This window comes from Spermophilus citellus, assembly GCF_964194105.1.
Source record: "Spermophilus citellus genome assembly, chromosome: 14".
Taxonomy (NCBI): domain Eukaryota; kingdom Metazoa; phylum Chordata; class Mammalia; order Rodentia; family Sciuridae; genus Spermophilus; species Spermophilus citellus.
Window position 1 is genome coordinate 35,351,840 of NC_138194.1, and position 18,417 is coordinate 35,370,256.

General features: G+C 34.9%; 1 protein-coding gene across 3 annotated transcripts in view; it reads right to left on the reverse strand.

Annotated features, from left to right (window-relative positions):
* MTFR1 (mitochondrial fission regulator 1) overlaps positions 1-18,417 on the reverse strand; it is a 52,192-nt gene that overhangs the window by 25,087 nt on the left and 8,688 nt on the right. For 2 of the 3 annotated variants that reach the window (XM_081265940.1, XM_081265941.1), the window contains exons 2-3: positions 9,780-9,923; positions 3,539-3,637 (exon numbers count right to left, since the gene is read on the reverse strand). In XM_081265940.1, the coding sequence (XP_081122066.1) occupies positions 3,539-3,637; positions 9,780-9,845 (165 nt within the window). In that variant the 5' untranslated portion in view covers positions 9,846-9,923. The remainder of the gene's footprint in view (positions 1-3,538; positions 3,638-9,779; positions 9,924-18,417) is intronic. The other variant, XM_081265942.1, reaches the window with a different exon arrangement.

The following is an 18,417-nucleotide window of genomic DNA, read 5'->3' on the forward strand; positions in this document are numbered from 1 at the left end:
TCGAATTCCTGTCTCTGAACTGACCACGTGAATGTCCTAGTCTCAGTTTAATTCAACTTTGTCTCCTGAGTATGGCTTTATTATAATGCAGTGTACTCTTGTGGACCCCATCACTATGTTCCTCAGTTCCAGACTTTCTATATTACTATTTACCCATGTTAGACTCCTAGATAACCCAGATATATTCCTATCAATTAGCACCTAATGAATCAGAGAAATAGCAAAAATGCATTGCCAATTTTATTACTCTAAATTGATCTGTATTTTAAAAAACTATGTTTTTTTGAATTTTGATAGTCATAAGAAAAAAACAGATACAAAGGAACAATAACAGACTTAACACATCGAAGTAGCAGGTTAAAAAAAACTTTAAATATTGATATTAAACAAATAACTTGTATCTTCCACTACATTTTAAAATAGGACACTAATGATGCTTCTCTTACCTTACTCAGTCTTCTCATGTTAATTTACTCTCTTTTCAAATGGAATTCCTGATCTAAATCTAGCTTTTTTTTTTTTTTCCTAACCATACCCTTCTTAAGTGACTGATAATAATACTGGGAAAAAGAATCCTCCCAATACAAGTACCTGGTTATAGCTCTTCGGTTAACTGTCGAGGCAGATTTGAATTGCAACAGAAAATATTTGATGTCTCAAGTCCTTTAATATGTCTCCAGCTACATGAACACAAATGCTAAAGCAAGTTCTGCAACTAGGTGGTTATGTAACAGTGGTCCACTTAATGCTTTGAATGTAGTCCTTGCTGCTCTGCCACTGCAACTTATTTTTAAAATGGACATGCTTCTTTCTCTTCCTGTCTTCCTACTCCTCCCTAATCTCTCCCCCTACCTAATTTCAGGGGAAACAGGATTACCTTTCTTCCCTAATTAGGCAGATTTATCTGTCCTTGAGTACAAACCCACCACAGGAACAAGGTAATCCAGACTTTAAGGATTGTACCTGAAGATCTCAGAAATGACTATCTACCAAATTAACAAGTGAATTACAACTCCAACAGAGAACTCGTGGCTTATAGCCTTTGAATCACCTCTTTAAAGACCCCCTGTTCCTGCTGATGGGCAGAACCACAGCCTTTGGGACAGGAGTCTCCTGTGTTTTTCCTTTGCTAGCAAATCAATAAACCTTCTTTTTTCCTTTTTGTCAAAACTGTATCCTCAGTATTGGACTGGCATTGGGGACAAGGACTGCGCTTTCCATAAAAGCATTTGTTTACATAAACAGGCAGATTTTTTTTTTCTTGGTGGTGCTGGTTTGGAATCCAGTATCGCACAGTATGTTAGATAAGCACTTTACCACTAAGTTATACCAATGGATCCAGAAAGAAAATTTTAATGGATTTGAGCAATCAGAAAAAAGTTAACAAGCTTTAGTTATTACAATAGTTACTTGAAGAAATTGGCAAATAAGGCGAACTTTGGGGTCTAAATGTACAGAACTCTAAGAAATTACCTGAGATATTTAATTCCACAGATTTCTTCATTTTGATTATTTTTTTAAAAAGTCTAGAGTTTGATAAAAATTACTTTTAAGTTCCAATCCATCAGTTTTGGGACTGATACACAAATGTTTAGCCAGTCAATTTGTAAGAAGGACTGAACCACCTTGTATTCAATCTGAACAAAAACTAAATGCTACCACTTAGAAACAAATTCACACCTCCATCTACCACAAGTACTGACTTAGGAATATATAAAGGGGGCATTTTAAGGTTTTTGAATGATGAGTTAAATATCTTTCAAATGTCCACATGTTTCTGCTTTAGAGATGTTAAACTTCATGTTATTATATGTTGAACTGAAATGCTTTGTCATATTACTGTCATACAGAATTACTGAAAAATACAAACAAAGCTAAGCTATGTAAGCCTAATACTATAATTGTTAGGTCGGTGGCAGTGACTTGGTGGTGACTTAGTGGCAACTTAGAACAAAGCAGCCCGCGCCAGAAAAGAACATCAATCAGATGCCAGCGGAAACGCCTGTCAATCAGCCAGATCTCCTGACTAACGCCTGTCAATCAGCAGGACCCCCTGGCCAATCCTGGAGTTCAGCCAACTCCCCTGACAACTCCAAGGGGGCAAGGGACCCTAGAGACACCTTTTCCTGTCCCAAGCCCTTCCCTTCCTGCTGTGAGCCCCACAAAAGTCCAGTCCGGTGGAGCTTCCAGCGGTTTCTCCTCAGACCCTTCCCCTGTCCCCTCTGTGGGTCTGATCGAGTTCCGCCCGGGAGTGATATCTCAATAAAGCCTGTTCAGCGGCCCTTTTAGGGTTGTTTTTTTTTTTTTAATCTTTTTTTTTTTTTTGGTGGGGTTCTTTTTTTTGTCTTTTTTGGAACTGGGGGTCGAACCCAGGGCTTTGCGAATGCAAGGCAGACGCTTTGCCACTGAGCTACATCCCAGCCCTCAGCGGCCCTTTTAAATCTGCCTCCTTTGGTTGCTGCCTGCCCAGCCTGATCTGACAATAATAACAATGAAGAACAAATGCTTATCAGAAAGAAACAGTAAAATCTCCAAGCAAAGAGTAGAGCTGTTCCTGATTTAGCACTATAAGAAAATACTAATATTTGAACATTCAAAGTACTCCTAAAGGACTGGGGATGTAGCTCAGAGGTAGAGCACTGGTCTAGCAGGTTCAATCCTGGTCACTACAAATACAAAAGAAGGAGCACTTCTAATTCAGGGTTTGACCTACTACTCCATTTAGAAAACTATAGTTATCTCTTTGTTTTGATACTGCCATTGCCAAGGCAATGGATCCTATATTTAATGCTGAGTTTGAAATCTATGATGAAGAAAGCAACTTATAAGGTATCCACAGAGGCATCTAAAAACAAACTAAATGATTGCCCTGTTCAAAGAAAAAAGATTAACAATAAAGAAAATAATGGTGGTAACTTAAGCAACTGAATGCCTATATATTAAGTCACCTAGGAACTGGCAATTGCTTATCATTAGTCTATAACAGATTAAGGATAATATATAATAATAATATATAATGATAGCTTATCATAGTCTTCTAAATCTTCACATATGTTTGTCTGTTTTTTGGTATCAGGGACTGAACCCAGGGGCACTTAACCATGGAACTACATCCCCAACCCTGCCCCACTTTTTCTTAAGATTTTGAGACAGGGTCTCACTTAGTTGCTTAGGGCCTTGCTAAGTTGCTAAGGCTGGCTTTGCACTTGAGATCCTCCTGCTTCAGCCTCCTGAGCTGCTGGGATTACAGGCATGCGCCACCGCACCCAACCCACACAAGTATTTTTAAGAAGGATAAATGTCTTAAAGATCTTGAATAATCATTTCACAGAGGAACTAAAATTAGAAAGACTACTTTGATTTTTAATCCTCTTATTTTAAGAATACTGATATCAATAGGGAAAAGGTTCAAACACAACAAAGTACTTTTAACCATCTTACCTATTTATATTTCTAATGTACAAATTAGAAATACATGAAATATGTAAATGGGTAATATAAAGTTTGTAAAACATATGAAATATGTAAAACATAGTACCTGAAATTGAACTCTTGGACACTGAATCAGAGATAAGTTAGTACCAATTTTCCTTACGATACTTCGAGATGAACCATATGGTTTTCCAGACCAAAGTACCTGTAGAAGTAGGAAAAAACAAAAGTTTAATTATAAGATTTTTACAACTGTTAATACTGGAGTTGTAAATGCATGACATGCTAACACATCAGAAAGCTCTAAGTGTTATGGGAAATAAGCTCATACTTCTCAATTCAAAATAAATAAAATATATAAATATATATTTGTGTATAGATATGTGTGTGTGTGTGGTATATATATATATATATATATATCTTGCTATTATTAAAGGCAATAAAGTTTAATGCAAGGCATTATATAAAAATACAGACTACTAACTTTTAAATAATACTATATTTGAATTAAAGACCCAATTTTCTGCAAAGGAAACACTATTTTACCTCTTCGGTATATTTTTACTTTTAGAATTTTAGTAAATAAATTTTAAAAAATATATGAGAGTCACTTTTGCTGTGATGAACTCTTCAAAACAAATCCAAATTAGTACAAAGCTTAGAATGTCAATGGATGCCAAGCATGTTACTTGCTACACAGGAGCACCTGACCAAAGAAGAGTAGTCACAATGCTCCCTAAGCATGTCCTTGTCTTTAATTTGCATAAAGGTGCTAAATGAGCTAGTGGTAGCCATAATGAGCAGAATTTCTCTGAAGGAAAAAAAAAAAGTGTACCTAGGACATTATGCTATGCTTAAAGCAAAACCAAAAACAAACCCCTAAAGCAAAAAGTAAAAATAACACACAGACAGTATATTAAATCATTACAAATTGTACCTTGAAAACTTCTCCCCCAGTATATGATCTTTCCTTAAAGAGAAAAACTATCCGTTTTGAGTGCTACACCTGAAAGCCTGGATAGAAGAGGTAAAGAAAGGTTGTATGCTATTAAAAGCAATCATAAAAGAAAAGAATGGGAATAACATGACTATTATACTTATTTCTCAAACCTTAACAATTGTACTCTAAAGACTGAATAAATAATACCAGAACAATTAGATATAAAGGGGATAATGGACATCATCCCCCTTTTAAGATCATTCCATGGCTATAGTAGATTAAAGAATGGAATTACTCCAACATAAACAGTATGACCACGCAACGGATCATGGAAAACTCTGATGGCTAAAACACCCAACCCAAACTGTACCTCAGACCATTATAAAAGCATCATGAACAACTTACCAAATGTGCACAGAAGCAATCTGATTTCTTAAATTTTAGCAGCCAAATCCAATTTAATATGAGTCAAAGTGAGAGTCTTGAGGGTACATATAATACTCCTGGCATTTGCCTTAGCTATTATATATTTTTTATCTTATATATTCAAGGTTTCATGAACTTACCCAGGAGAGTTCCAGAAAACACTAGAATCTACTGGCTATGATAACCAACAAAAACTGTGATTCTTTCTTTGGAAGTATAAATAAAAAGGATGATATGTATCAGAATTAGTAAGTAGAAAGGAAGATACTGATATTAAAATATGACTACTATACAAAGAATTTAAGAGGTAAAGTTACTCTGAAGTCTAGAGCAAAATATCACTCACAATAATTATACAGAGGATTGTTATATAAATAGTTTTAATAACGTGAGGACTGCCAGGCATTGTGGGACATGCTTGTTTTCTCAGCAGTTCAGCAGGCTGAGACAGGAGGATCACAAGTTCAAAGTCAGCCTCGGCAACTTAGTGGGGTCCTACACAACTTAGTGAGACCCTAGCTCAAAATAAAGAATAATTTTAAAGACTGCTCAGCAATTAAGCATCCCTGGGTTCAATCCTCAGTATAAAAACAACAAAAAAAAATAATAGTAATGATGATGATGATGATATGACTAAGAGATGGAAAAATACCTGACTAGAAGGAAATGGGAAGCCTCACCGTTCTACAAAATCAACATAAAAGCCGCTATCCCCAAAACAGAACACGGGCAAGTCATTCTAAAATACACAGTATTTAAGCAAGCATTTTACCTTATACATTTCAATAGCTCTTGGTCTTTTAAAAATAAATCCATAGAGCAATGGTAACACCACCATTTGGTGATTTCTTTTTTTTTTTTTTTTTTTTTGAATCTTGTATTTAGTCACAAGTCAAAATTCTTTTATGATGTAAGAGAATTGGAATGCTATTTATGCATCACAATGTAATAATTACATAGTCTAGAGTGAATCTTCCTCCTCTCCAGGAAGAAAAGATCTTGCCTGGAGATGAAGTGGACAAAAAGCTCACAAAGAAAAATTTTGAAAGGATTTGCCAAGGTCAGGAAGGATTGTTTCTGACAGCTTTTAGCAGTCTTCATTATACATGCTGCAGGGCTAAGTTTCAATTATCATCTTTCCATCTGTTTAATATCAGAAGAAAAGAATACCAGGTGCCTTCTAGAAAAGTAGCCAATGATTCAACTATTAATTGTAAGGAATATGTAGACTATTTCATCTACAAAGATTAAAGAAAGGAAAAAGAACAGATTGCTTTATGTGATCATTTTTTTCAAGCATACATAGTAGTAAAACAATGTTCTTTTGTTACTTGTGAAATGCATAATACTTAGCGCCGGGAAATATGAAGCAAGACTCTACGTAAGTTAATAGATATATAGAAAGAACAGCCACCAGACTAAAGTGAGGAGACAAAAACTAAGGGGAAAGACTTCCAAGAACTCCAAAAGTAGGTCTTGATATATTTTTTTTCTATTCAGTACTCATGGAAGGAGAGAAATTATAAATGGCTGTGAAGAAACAGTGAACAGATGGCACTGAAAAGTCACCATCTGTGCACCAGGAGGCTGCATGACCCAAGTGCATCTCCTACCTTACCTTGTGGCTAAACTGTGTCTTGTCAATATACTGGTTTGGAGAAGGGTATGCTCCTTCTAAAGATAAACTGTCATTAATATCTCTTCAGATTTAAGAGAGAAGTCAGGGAGAAAACTGTCATTGCTAGATAATTTGATCTCACTGAGAAATAAGAATTCAATTCCCTTAAGAACTCACTAAACAGAAAAACTATGCTTTATCTATAAAAACAGCTTATAAATAATCTAATGAGTCTGTGTATGTGTGTATGTGTGCATGTCTGCGTCTAGTAATGACAGTCCATAACATTTAGCAACAGTATTGGAAAGTGATGACAGAAAGGAGGAGGATGACAACAGGAAAGCAATTTGTTCTTTTTAACATTGTGAAATGCTATTGTAGAAGTGTTGATGTGTGAGGCTAGAATCTGAAGCATCATCTGTCTCATCTGTGATAACTGCACTCAAGTTTTATGTGGCAATTCATTTGTTATAAATGAGTCTAATTTATATTATTACTCAAGAGAAAATATTTAACAGAAGAAACTATAAATTCTAAGAAAATACAGATTTTTAGATAAACTGATATAATTTGATTCATGTATACATATACAAATTTCTATGTGTATATAAGATTTTTCTAGGAAAACTGTTCATGCCATTGATAAAATTTTTAAGGAGTCTGTGATCCAACAAAGTATAAACTGTTACATTCCAAGGGACCCAGGGAAATATAAAAAGTGTGTACTGGGGAGAGGGAAGAAGAATGGAGCAAAGAAATTCTTTTTGATAATTTCAAAATTCCTAACTGAAGATTAAACTTCTATCAGTTCTCTTCTTCCCTGCTCTAAATTCCTAATCACATTTATATTGGTCCTCCAAAGAACAAAAGAAAAAGGTATAATTCTCACATATTATTATTTTTCTAATACAAAGTAGATATTCACCATAGTATCTTTTTTTATCATAAAATACTAAGGTTAATAGGAATCACATTAGCTTCATACTATTCTTTCTTCTTTAGTTTAATAATGTTTTTGTTTAGGCATATAAATATAATACATTGAGAAAAAAGTTTGGATGCATTCAAACAAATGTTGAGGCAAAATGGAGGACAGTGAAGAGGAATTCTAAGCCATGGCAGCACAAAGACCTGGCATTAAAGGCAGGCTCTACTGATTTACTGCCTATATAAGCTGATCACTGTATTGATTTTCCATTTTCTCGACTATAAAATGGGAACAATATCTGCTTCATGAGTCCATGAGTATTAAGTGAGTTAATATATTTATAATGTCTTTAATAAACATTCAGTCTTCTTCCCCTTCTATTGTAAGAGGTTGCAAAATAGTCTAAAAAGAGGAAGGAATTTGGAATCAAACTGGGTTCACATGATATATGTACACACACACACATATGTACACACACACATATATATGTGAATGTGGGGCTGCGGGAGGGGGTGGGGAACAGACAGACAAAAGTGGAGCTAAGGGGCTGGGGATGTGGCTCGGGCGGTAGCGCGCTCGCCTGGCATGCGTGCGGCCTGGGTTCGATCCTCAGCACCACATACCAACAAAGATGTTGTGTCCGCCGAGAACTAAAAAGTAAATATTGAAAATTCTCCCTCTCTCTCTCTCCCTCCTCTCTCACTCTCTCTTTAAAAAAAAAAAAAAACAAAAAAAACAAAGTGGAGCTAAGAAAGTTTCTCTTCAGATGTCCAACAGTAAAGGCTATACTTTTGTATTTTGATTATTTAACAGGAGGCCATTACCCTCCAAAAATCTTAGAAATTAAAAATCTCCAAAAGATCAAAATGCTTTATTTCAGAAGAAAAGTTGAGTTTATACAGATTTTCAGCAAACTGATTAAAGCTGATAATTATGTATTAGTCTCAACACATTAAAAAAAAAAAGATCCTGCTCATCTTCTATTAATAGGAAGGGCCCTTAGTTTTAATTACAATATTTTGAATTAGTCCATTCTCTGACAAAAGACATCCATTTTACAACTTAAAATAAACAAAGCTAAACAAAATGTCACTTGTGCCTAAGAGAATTCTGTAAGTGGCCTGGTGGCCTAAATTAGCCCAAGTCATATTAGCCTGATGAGGTGGGGGAAGTGGGGGACAAAGCCAAACCAGGAAGCTTTTTACTATTGAATGCAACTACACTATATACAAGGCCTTATGCTACACACAATTCTTCTTATTCCTATTTTGAAGATGAAAAGAATAACCAGCAGAGGCAAATTTCAGATCCAGGTTTATTTAAATCCAGCGCCAACAATCTTACCACTAAACTATATTTCTCATTAAAACAACAAATAAATAGAAATAAAAATGCTTCACTTTTTGGGGAATTTGAAATAAAAGAAGCTTTCCTTCTTTCTGGAAGCAAGAGGAAAAGAAACTCTTTTGGTATAAATACTAAAATGTTAATCTACTATATGTAGCCAAATGGTGGTATATAAGTGATAAAAGGATGTTCAAAACATATGAACATGTATCTGAAAAAGATGAAAATATCAGTAATTTATTTTCCTATTATTTATCTTCAAGCTAATAATTTCAAAACCATGCAGTACATAAACAGATAAATAAATAAATAAATGTAATTGTAATTGGTCCTCTGCTTTTTATATCTCCAAATAGATGTAGCCTTGGGGAATTAGATTCAAAGTTCAGACACAAAGTAAAAACTAAAAACTGAGAAGTACACTAGAATACTCATATTCAAATGATGTAATCTAACTATATATTTAATAAAACTTAATACCATATCACAGACACTAAGACACTGAATTTGAAAATGAGAAACAAGTATTCTACAAAATGTGCCTGGCACAGTTGCTCTCATAACTTCACAGAGGATCTGAATAAAATTTATGTATCGTATAAAATACCTATAAAAAATGTCAAGAACAGAACTAACATCTGTAGAATAGAATGATCATAATAAACTAATTTTTTTTCTTCCTCGTTAAAGTTTATATTTAGGAGGCATGACTTACCTTTGACTTTGATGAATGACATTATAACATAATTCAATATTAATAATTTTACAACACTAAGTTATCAACTGTGAGTCAAACATTTTATTACATGATTTTTCTGTATATTTAAGCCTTCCCTCACTAGTAACAGATGCGTTGCTTTTAATGGTCACATGATACAGTAATTAAGTTTTCCACTTACCCCAGAAAGTTATTCCCTTACTCAGGATGCTGGGAAAAGATTTTCTATTATATAAATAGTGAGCAAATTAAACATTATATAAATATTAAATTCAAATATTGATCACATATAGAACTTATCTAATTGTCTCAGAAAAACTCTTAAAAGATCGAAATGTCTAGATTTTAAAAATGAATTTTGAGCACTCACCGACTGCATGCTTACTCCAACTTGTTGAAAAACCATCCTCATCAGGCGCTTAATCCAGCCAAGCATTTAGATGGTAAAGTTGTCCCAAATTTGCATTTCAAGTACTTCAGGCATACATTGCAGTACATTGTCCATTAAAGCACACTGAAAATTTTAAATGTAGATACTGAAATGAATTGTTATTATTCAGAATCTCTACTGTGTACAACTTGTCTTACAAAGTAAGCCTAAGACATTTTAAAACTTGTAGCAGCAAAATTAGTTCTAGGAAAACATACTACACCTGTTACTGCCACCACTGACAGAATAGTCAATATAGTTCCTCCTTTTCTGTGTCACCAGATACTGTGGCATCTGCTTAGCCAAGTCTAAAGCTCATGTATCCTAACAAAAAGGAGGCTAGAAAAGTACCTGCAATAACAAACAGGTTTTTCTTGCCACCAAAAAATTAGGAAGAAAGGAATTCCAGGAACAGGATTCCAATGCAACATGGTCAAAAATGACAAAAGTCCTTTTATACTCACTAGCACCTTCAACTCACCACCCCTATGCCCCATTATATACTACAGAGATCTCAAATATTAAGTTGCATCATGTAATTTCAAAACATTAGTCTACAAATGAGATGGCGTTTAAACAGAATATAAATCAATGCAGTGCTGCATCATTAAAAAAAATGTTGCATTAAAACAAAAACAAAAACCAGAAAAACAAAACTGAACAGAGCAATGTGTTTTTGAGATAGTTAATTTACATTTTAATGTAAGCTCCTTATCTCACCATGGACCAACAGCAGTTTGTGGTCTACACTTTGAGAACTTTATAATTACAGAGAATGGGAGAAAAAAGTAAAGCGCCACAAATATGCCAGCAATGGATGCAAATTAACTGAAAAGAGGAGCCATACCCTAAATGACAGAAGAGTGGAAAAGAAAATGAGCACTATGGGCAAAAATGAACAGCAATGGGGAAGGCAGGAAAACAAGAATGAGTACAGGATGCATGTTTATATGAGAACTTGAGCTAAGAGCCTATACTGGAGAAAAAGGAAAAAGAAACAAAGATCAGATTAAATAAATCTTGAAACGACAAAGTAGAGTTTGACTCAATATGTAAGTTTAAAAAGTTTGTTAAATATGGCAAAATTTAAATTAAATTTGATTCTTTGAAAAACCATAAAAAGAAATAGTACAAACATTTTACTGGAAGGTACCAAATTATCATTTATAGAGGGGCAAAGGTAGGATTCAAACTAGAAATTTAGATCAAAGTTTAGATTTTTATCTACTACACCATACTATTCCCTACAGGGAAAAATAGTTTGAGGAAATTATTTGAAATTTTGAGTGTTTTCTGTTTCGATGTTGTCATACATGATTCTACTCAACTTTCAATATGTTTATATACTTAAAGTAATGATATAAAATAGTTAAGTATTAAAAGGTGCAGTGGCACATGCCTATAATCCCACTGATATGGCAGGCTGAGGCCAGAGGATCACAAGTTTAAGGCCAGTCTCAGCAACTTAGTGAGACCCCGTCCCAGAGTAACGAACAAAAAGAACTGGGAGTGTAGCTCAGTGGTAGAGCACCCTTGGGTTCATTTCCCAATACCAAAAAAAAAAAAAAAAAAAAAAAGTGTGAAGTGTTAAGGCTTTGAGCTAGAGCCTATACTCTAGAGCCTATACCCTTATATCACCTACCAGTTGGTGACTATGAACAAAATAATTACCTTCACACTGACAGAATTAGTCAGAGACATTTTAATGTCACCAAGATCTATTACTGAATAAATGAATCACACCTCTTGAGAGTCAATGAAAATGAATGAAATGAAAAGAGGAAAGAGTCAAAAATGACATAAAAAATAGAAATGGTTGGCCAAAAACTAGGCAAGGTCAAAGAATGATTTTAAGTGAGGGTGAAACCCTCCTATTTTGTTGTCTCCATAGTTTTACTTTTTCCAGAATGTCATATAGTTGGAATCTCAATAGTATATAGCCTTTTCAGATTGGTTTCTTTTACTAAGGTGTATTTGAAGGTCCCTGCGTGTCTTTTTGTGTTTTAATAGTTCACTTCCTTTTACTGTTGAATAGTACTTCATTATCTGGATATACCACAGTTTATTCACTCATCTGCCAATAGGCATCTTGTTTGCTTCTGAGTTTTTGACAATTATAAATAAAAATGCTATAAATATCTATGTACAAATTTTGCTTGTTTTATTAAATGAGTACTGCATTAGGGTTCTTTATAGAATCAGAAACAACAGCATATATACATTTTTTTAAGTTTTTAAAAGTTGTAGACGGACACAATACCTTTATATTTTGTTTAATTTGTTTATGTGGTTCTGGGGATCAAACCCAGTGCCTCACACATGCTAGGCAAGCGCTCTACCTCTGAGCCACAATCCCAGTACCAACAGAACATATATTGATACCTACAAAGAGATTTATTTTGAGATTGGATCATTCAATTATGGAAGCTGGGAAATCCCATAATATGCCATGTGCAAGTTTGAGGGACAAGTCTGCTCATGGTATTATCCCACTCTGAATCTGAAGGCCTTTACAAAGATCTTTTCTTCCCCCTATATCATATCCTAACAATTTTTCCTACATTTTATTGGTGCACTATAGCTGTGCATATTGATGGAATTTGCTGTTACATATTCATACATGTACACAATACATGGCGCCTCAGCAACTAAGGCTGGTCCTTTTCCTCTACAGATCTACAAGGGATTTCTTTAAGGCAAGAGATGGATGTTCCCACTAAAGCAATGAGCAAATCTGCCCCTCCTTTGCCTTTTTGTTCTATTAAAGCCCTCAAGGGATTTTATGACACCCCTTAGTAAATAGATTCAAATACAAATCTTTTCCAGAACACGCTCACAAACACACCCAGAAATAATGTTTTACCAGCAATTTCTGCATACCTTAGCTGAAGCTAGCTGTCACATAAAATGAACTATTCACAGATAGTTCTTTTTTAAAAAATTATTATTTGCCAGAAAGAAATGTAATACCTAAAATCTAGGCTAGAGATTAAGGTTAGTGATCACTTGTTTAGAAAAATAAGATGAAAGGAATTAATTCATAAGGACAGAGAAGCCATTAGAAAGCTTAGGAAATACTGTAGAACAAACAGAAAAAATAAAAAGCACTGAGAAAAAGAATCAGTAGAAAAATTAGAGTTGTACTGTCACTAAAAGAAAAAAAAAAGAAATTCAAGAAAGTTAATGATCTTATTAAACACAGAAGGGAAGTCATTTTGGTGGACTCTTATTGCCACCCTTTCCACCCTCTCCACTATGCTCTCTGGAACCCAATTTGGAGGTAAACACCCCCCAACTCCACCATCAACATATTCACTCACCACTGAGCACTCCTGGCCCACTTCCTTTAACTGAAACTTGGCTTGCCTTTGGAATACTGCCTCTCCTAAACTACAGCCTTCTCAAAAGGGTTTCTGCTTGTTATTCCCTTAAACTTTACGTCAAGACTATCTGTCATCAATTATTTGCCTCCCATCTTTTAATAATCCCTTCCTCAAAGGCAGGGATTAAATTAAAGGGAGAGAAATTAAAGAGAGAGAAAACAGGTCCATGGTTAGTCACTCATGGCTGTCAGTGGAGGGATAGTTTGATAAACGAAGCATATGGGCATTTTCAGAAATGAAGCCAGTCTTGTCTTTACTTTGAATGGGATAGTAACTACATGGCTGTGTTCATCATAGAAATGTTCATCAAAACCAGTGAATTTTGTTGTATGCAATTTATACCTCCATGGGGGAAAAAAACAAAACAAAATTTTTCTTTGAGATGCTGCTTTAATACCAAGTTCCCTTCATTGTGGATGTTACTTAAGAGTGTTTTGTCTTTCATCATCATTCAGCTAAGATTTTTTGTTGAACCTTCACTCCAAGTCCTTCCCTAAAAGGAATTCTGCACTTTGACTTGATTAGCACTAGTAAATCAATAAATATATCTTATATTCTTGTCAGTGCTGGGTGATTTTGGTATTCATACAGCTGATATATGAAGCAGAGTAGTATAAAAGCCCATTTCTAGAAAGCTATAAAACAGTCAAAGCTAAAACTAAGCTAATCATAGATTAAGGTTGCTGTCTTTATGTTTTATTATATTTGGAGACAGGAGTTTTGACTGAAAAAGGCATGAAAGGAACTTCTGGGATGCTGGCAATGTTCTTTTTTTTTTTTTTTGATGATGCTGGGAATTGAACCCAGGGCCTTCTGCATGCAAAGCAAGTACCCTACCAACTGAGCTATATCCCGAGCCCAATGTTCTATTTCTTGCTAGAGATGCTCAAATATGTTGACTTTGTGAAAACTTATCAAGACACACATTTACATATTTTTCTTGACTCTAAGTTATGTTTCAAATAAAAATTTTAAAATCACAAAAAAGCCTTTGGCTAAGTTATATAACTTTGATAAATTTCTCTTAGAAATAAAAATATTAATACCTAAATACATACATATAATTTCTGCAGTGCTTTTTATATTCATGAAACTGGAATTTAAATGCATATCAATAAAATAATATTAACTAAATTATGGTATATTATAAAATATTATGTAACTATTTAAAGAAAATTATAGTCTAAGTACTGATACGAAAGTATATCCCTGATATTTAAGAGTAACATGAAAAATGTAATTTCATTTTTACAAAACAAAAATCTTCAACCTTTTATGTGTTGTAGATGGTGCTGGAGATGGAACCCAGGGCATCTTACCATGGGCCCTCATTGCTGCCTAGCATTCTAGGAAAGTTTTATTTTCTTACTTTTCCCCTTTTTGTATTTTCTAGAGGAATTATTTCAGATTATCTCCAGGTAACCTGCTGTGGCTTAATGTGTCACCCCCAAAGTTCCTGTGTTTGAAACCTAATCCCAAAGCAATAGTGTTGAGAGATGTGGCCTTTAGAGGTGATTAGGTCATGAAGGCTCTGCCCACGTAAATGGACTAACGTCAATAATATGGGATTGCCGTAGTGGGTTTCTGACATAAAGGACAAATTAAGCCCCCTCTTGAGCTCTCTTCCCTTATGTGCTACCTTGCTCCTTCACCTTTCAACAGATGCAGCATGAAGGCCTTTGCTAGATGCTGGTGCCATGGTCTTGAACTTTCCAGTCTCCACAAACATGAGACACATAAATTTCTGTTCTTTATAAATTATCCAATCTCAGTTATTTCATTATATAGTAGCAGAAAATGGACTAAGAGCCAGCCACTGTGTATACACCTGTAATCCCAGTGACTTGGGAAACTAAGGCAGGTGAATAAGTTTGAGGCCAGCTTCAGGAATTTAGTGAGATCCTGTATCAAAACAAGAAATTAAAAAAGGGCTGGGGATGTTGCTCATTGGTACAGCACCTGAGCTTAATCCCCAGAATCTTCCCCATAAAAAAAGAAAGAAAATGGACTAAGACATTAACCAAATTTACCCAACTCTTTCTTCATCATTTCCCAACAGATAATCAAGCATACCATTTGATAATAGAGAAGTCAGCTGAGAAAAAACCCCTCAGTGTCTTGTCATTCCACATGCCACACATTTATCTGCACCTGTATCTATTCCCCCAGTCTCTCCTTCCAAACAAATGCCCAGGATTCCATCCTCTCACTCCACAGGTCTTACATCAGAAATGTCCTACATTGCATCAATTCTCTCTTCTACTTTATTAATTTCAAATACACTTGCCCTTCCTAGTTTTTCCCAACTGAATTTAATCCAAAATTCAACTTCTCCCAAATCTGTTGTTCATGTGTTCTCTGAGGAAAATAGCAGTCATATTGCCAGTTATTCCTTCTCTTTCATATTCTATAATCAATCAAGTTCTATTTTCCCTCCTAAAAATATCAGATCCCATCTCCAATGTCCTTACTGCTATTCTATGGCTTCGTTATCGTAAAAATCCACTAATTTATGACCCACGCTTGCCCTCCCCTTTCCATCTGAATGGAAAACCAAAGTAGATTCTTTATGATTTGGTCTCTATTATTTATTATCCTCTGTGCTAGTCAGCTTTTCATTGCCATGATAAATACCTGAGAAAAACAACTTACAGGAGTAAATATTTATTTTGTCTCACATTTTTAATGTTTCAGTCCATGGCTGGCTGGCTCCACACTTGAAGTGAGGCAGAAAAATATGGTGGAAGGTCATGATGAAGGAGAGAGGCTCAGCTCATGGCAGCCAAGAAGCAGAAAGATAGAATGGGAGAAGGGGCCAGGGAGAAGAGAAACTCTTCTGGGCAGGCCTTCAATGACCTATTTCCTCCAACTAGTTCCCACTTCCCAGTAGGCCACCATTCAATTATCAAAGGATTAATCCACTGATAAGGTCAAAGCCCTCATGATCCAATCATTTCTTAATAGCCCCACCTCTGAATACAGAAGACTTTCGAGGACATTACAAATCCAAACCTTAACATTGTCTTTACTATGTTTTGTTCCAGTCATACAGGGAATTCCAGAAATTAAACACGCTCTCATCTCTGGACTTTTCCTCTACTCATCATTCCACCTCCCTACTGTATTTCTACACTAAGCTGGTTCCTACTAATCTTTGATTTAGCTTAACTATGCCTCTTCTAAAAAGTATTTCTCTCAGAATTAGGATCAGAACCCTCCTGTGTGTATTCCCCCATATAGTAGCACAAAAATGTACCTATAAACCACTTCCTCCTCCATTGGCCTTTCATCAACTTAAGGGAAGAAACTATCTTAATTATCATAGTGCCTCAGCACTTAGCACAGGTATAGGATATAATAATTGTGCAATTAATACTTGAGTACCAAATGAATGGAATGTAAGCCATAAGCCAGTGCCTTTCCGTGCTTTCTTAACTGTAAACAGATATTTACTGAAATGAGTTTTGATTCTATTATAGGCAAGCTAGGTAATTTCACAAAAACCTTCCTCCCAATGAGGACAAATAAAGTAGCTGGACAAAATACATAAATCAACTATTGAAAGCATCAGAGAACTAACAAGGCACAGAAATGTAAGCAAGGCAGTTAAGAGATGATTCTTTGAAAAAACTAATAAAGATACAGACCTCTAACAAGATTAGAAATGAAAATAAAAAACAGGACATCACTATAGATCCCACAATCATTCAGAAAATCATAAAACCAAAACATGGCACAGTATAAGAAGTCACAGTAGTGATTACCTTTGGATGGGACTGGGTAATAGTTGGAAAGCATTCATCAAAGGGTTGTTTTTTTTTAAATGTAAACAAATATTTCTTAACTTGGGGGGCTATTACATGGATGTTTGCTTTGTGACAATTTATTAAGCTGTACACTTATCTTTTGTGCATTTTTCTGTTATAATTCCTAATTTTAAAAATGTAAAGATATAATTGGAAGCACTTAAAATTTTTGCTATGATCACAAAGGTGGCTGTTATCAATAGGAATTATAGCCACAATGGTGGCTTTTATAAATAGGAATTAATGTATTTTAATTCTTTTTTAAAAACCTGCCTCAAATCAATGTACTCTTCATATTGCCTTATCTAAATCAGTCCTGTTAAGTTAGTAATACTTTCTTCTATATATTCAAGTTCAATTTAAAAGTAAATTCTAGTTATCAAGCACCTTGAAACCAGAAGTACCTTTCTTTACACAAATCATTTACAAAGTTCCAAAATGTTTCTTAGCATTTGTTTTAATTCAGTTTGCAACTCTGTAAACTATATTCAAGAGACCTCCCACTTCAGCATTACTACACAGTGTCTAAGATTTTTTATTCTACTTTTTTTTAGTCTCCATCACCCTTTTTAAAAACTTTATTCTAATTAGTTATACATGACAGTAGAATGCACTTTTGACACGTCATACATAAATAGGTATAATTTCTCATTCTTCTGGTTTTACATGATGTAGATCACACTGGTCATGTTGTCATATACGTACATAGGGTAACAATGTCTGATTCATTCCTACTATCCTTCCTATCCCCCCATAATGCTTCCCCTCCCTGAACTCTCTACTACCTAATTCAAATTAACTCCATTCTTCCCTAGTTCCCCCTCCTTATTGTGAATTAGCACCCACATATCAGAGAAAATATTCAGCCTTTGTGTTTGGGGGATTGGCTTATTTTGCTTAGCATAATATTCTCCAGCTCCATCCATTTACTGGCAAATGCTATAATTTCATTCTTCTTTAAGGATGATTAAATTCCATTGTGTATATATACCACATTTTCTTTATCCATTCATCTGTTGAAGGACACATAGGTTTAGCTACTATAGAGTTGCCATAAACATTGATGTGACTGTGTCACTGTAGTATGTTGATTTTAAGTCCTTTGGATATAAACCAAGGGGTGGGATAGCTGGGTCAAACGGTGGTTCCACTCCAAGTTTTCTGAGGGATCTCCACACCACTTTCCATAATGGCTGTACTAATTTGCAGTCCCATCAGCAATGTATGAGTGTATCTTTTCCCCCACATCCTCACCAACCTTTATTGTTGCTTTTATTCTTGATAACTGCCATTCTGACTGGAGTAAGATGAAATCTTAGACTAGTCTGTCTAAGCAAACTGTTGATAAAAATTTTCTGGTATTCTTGTTCATTTGGTTACTTTTATATA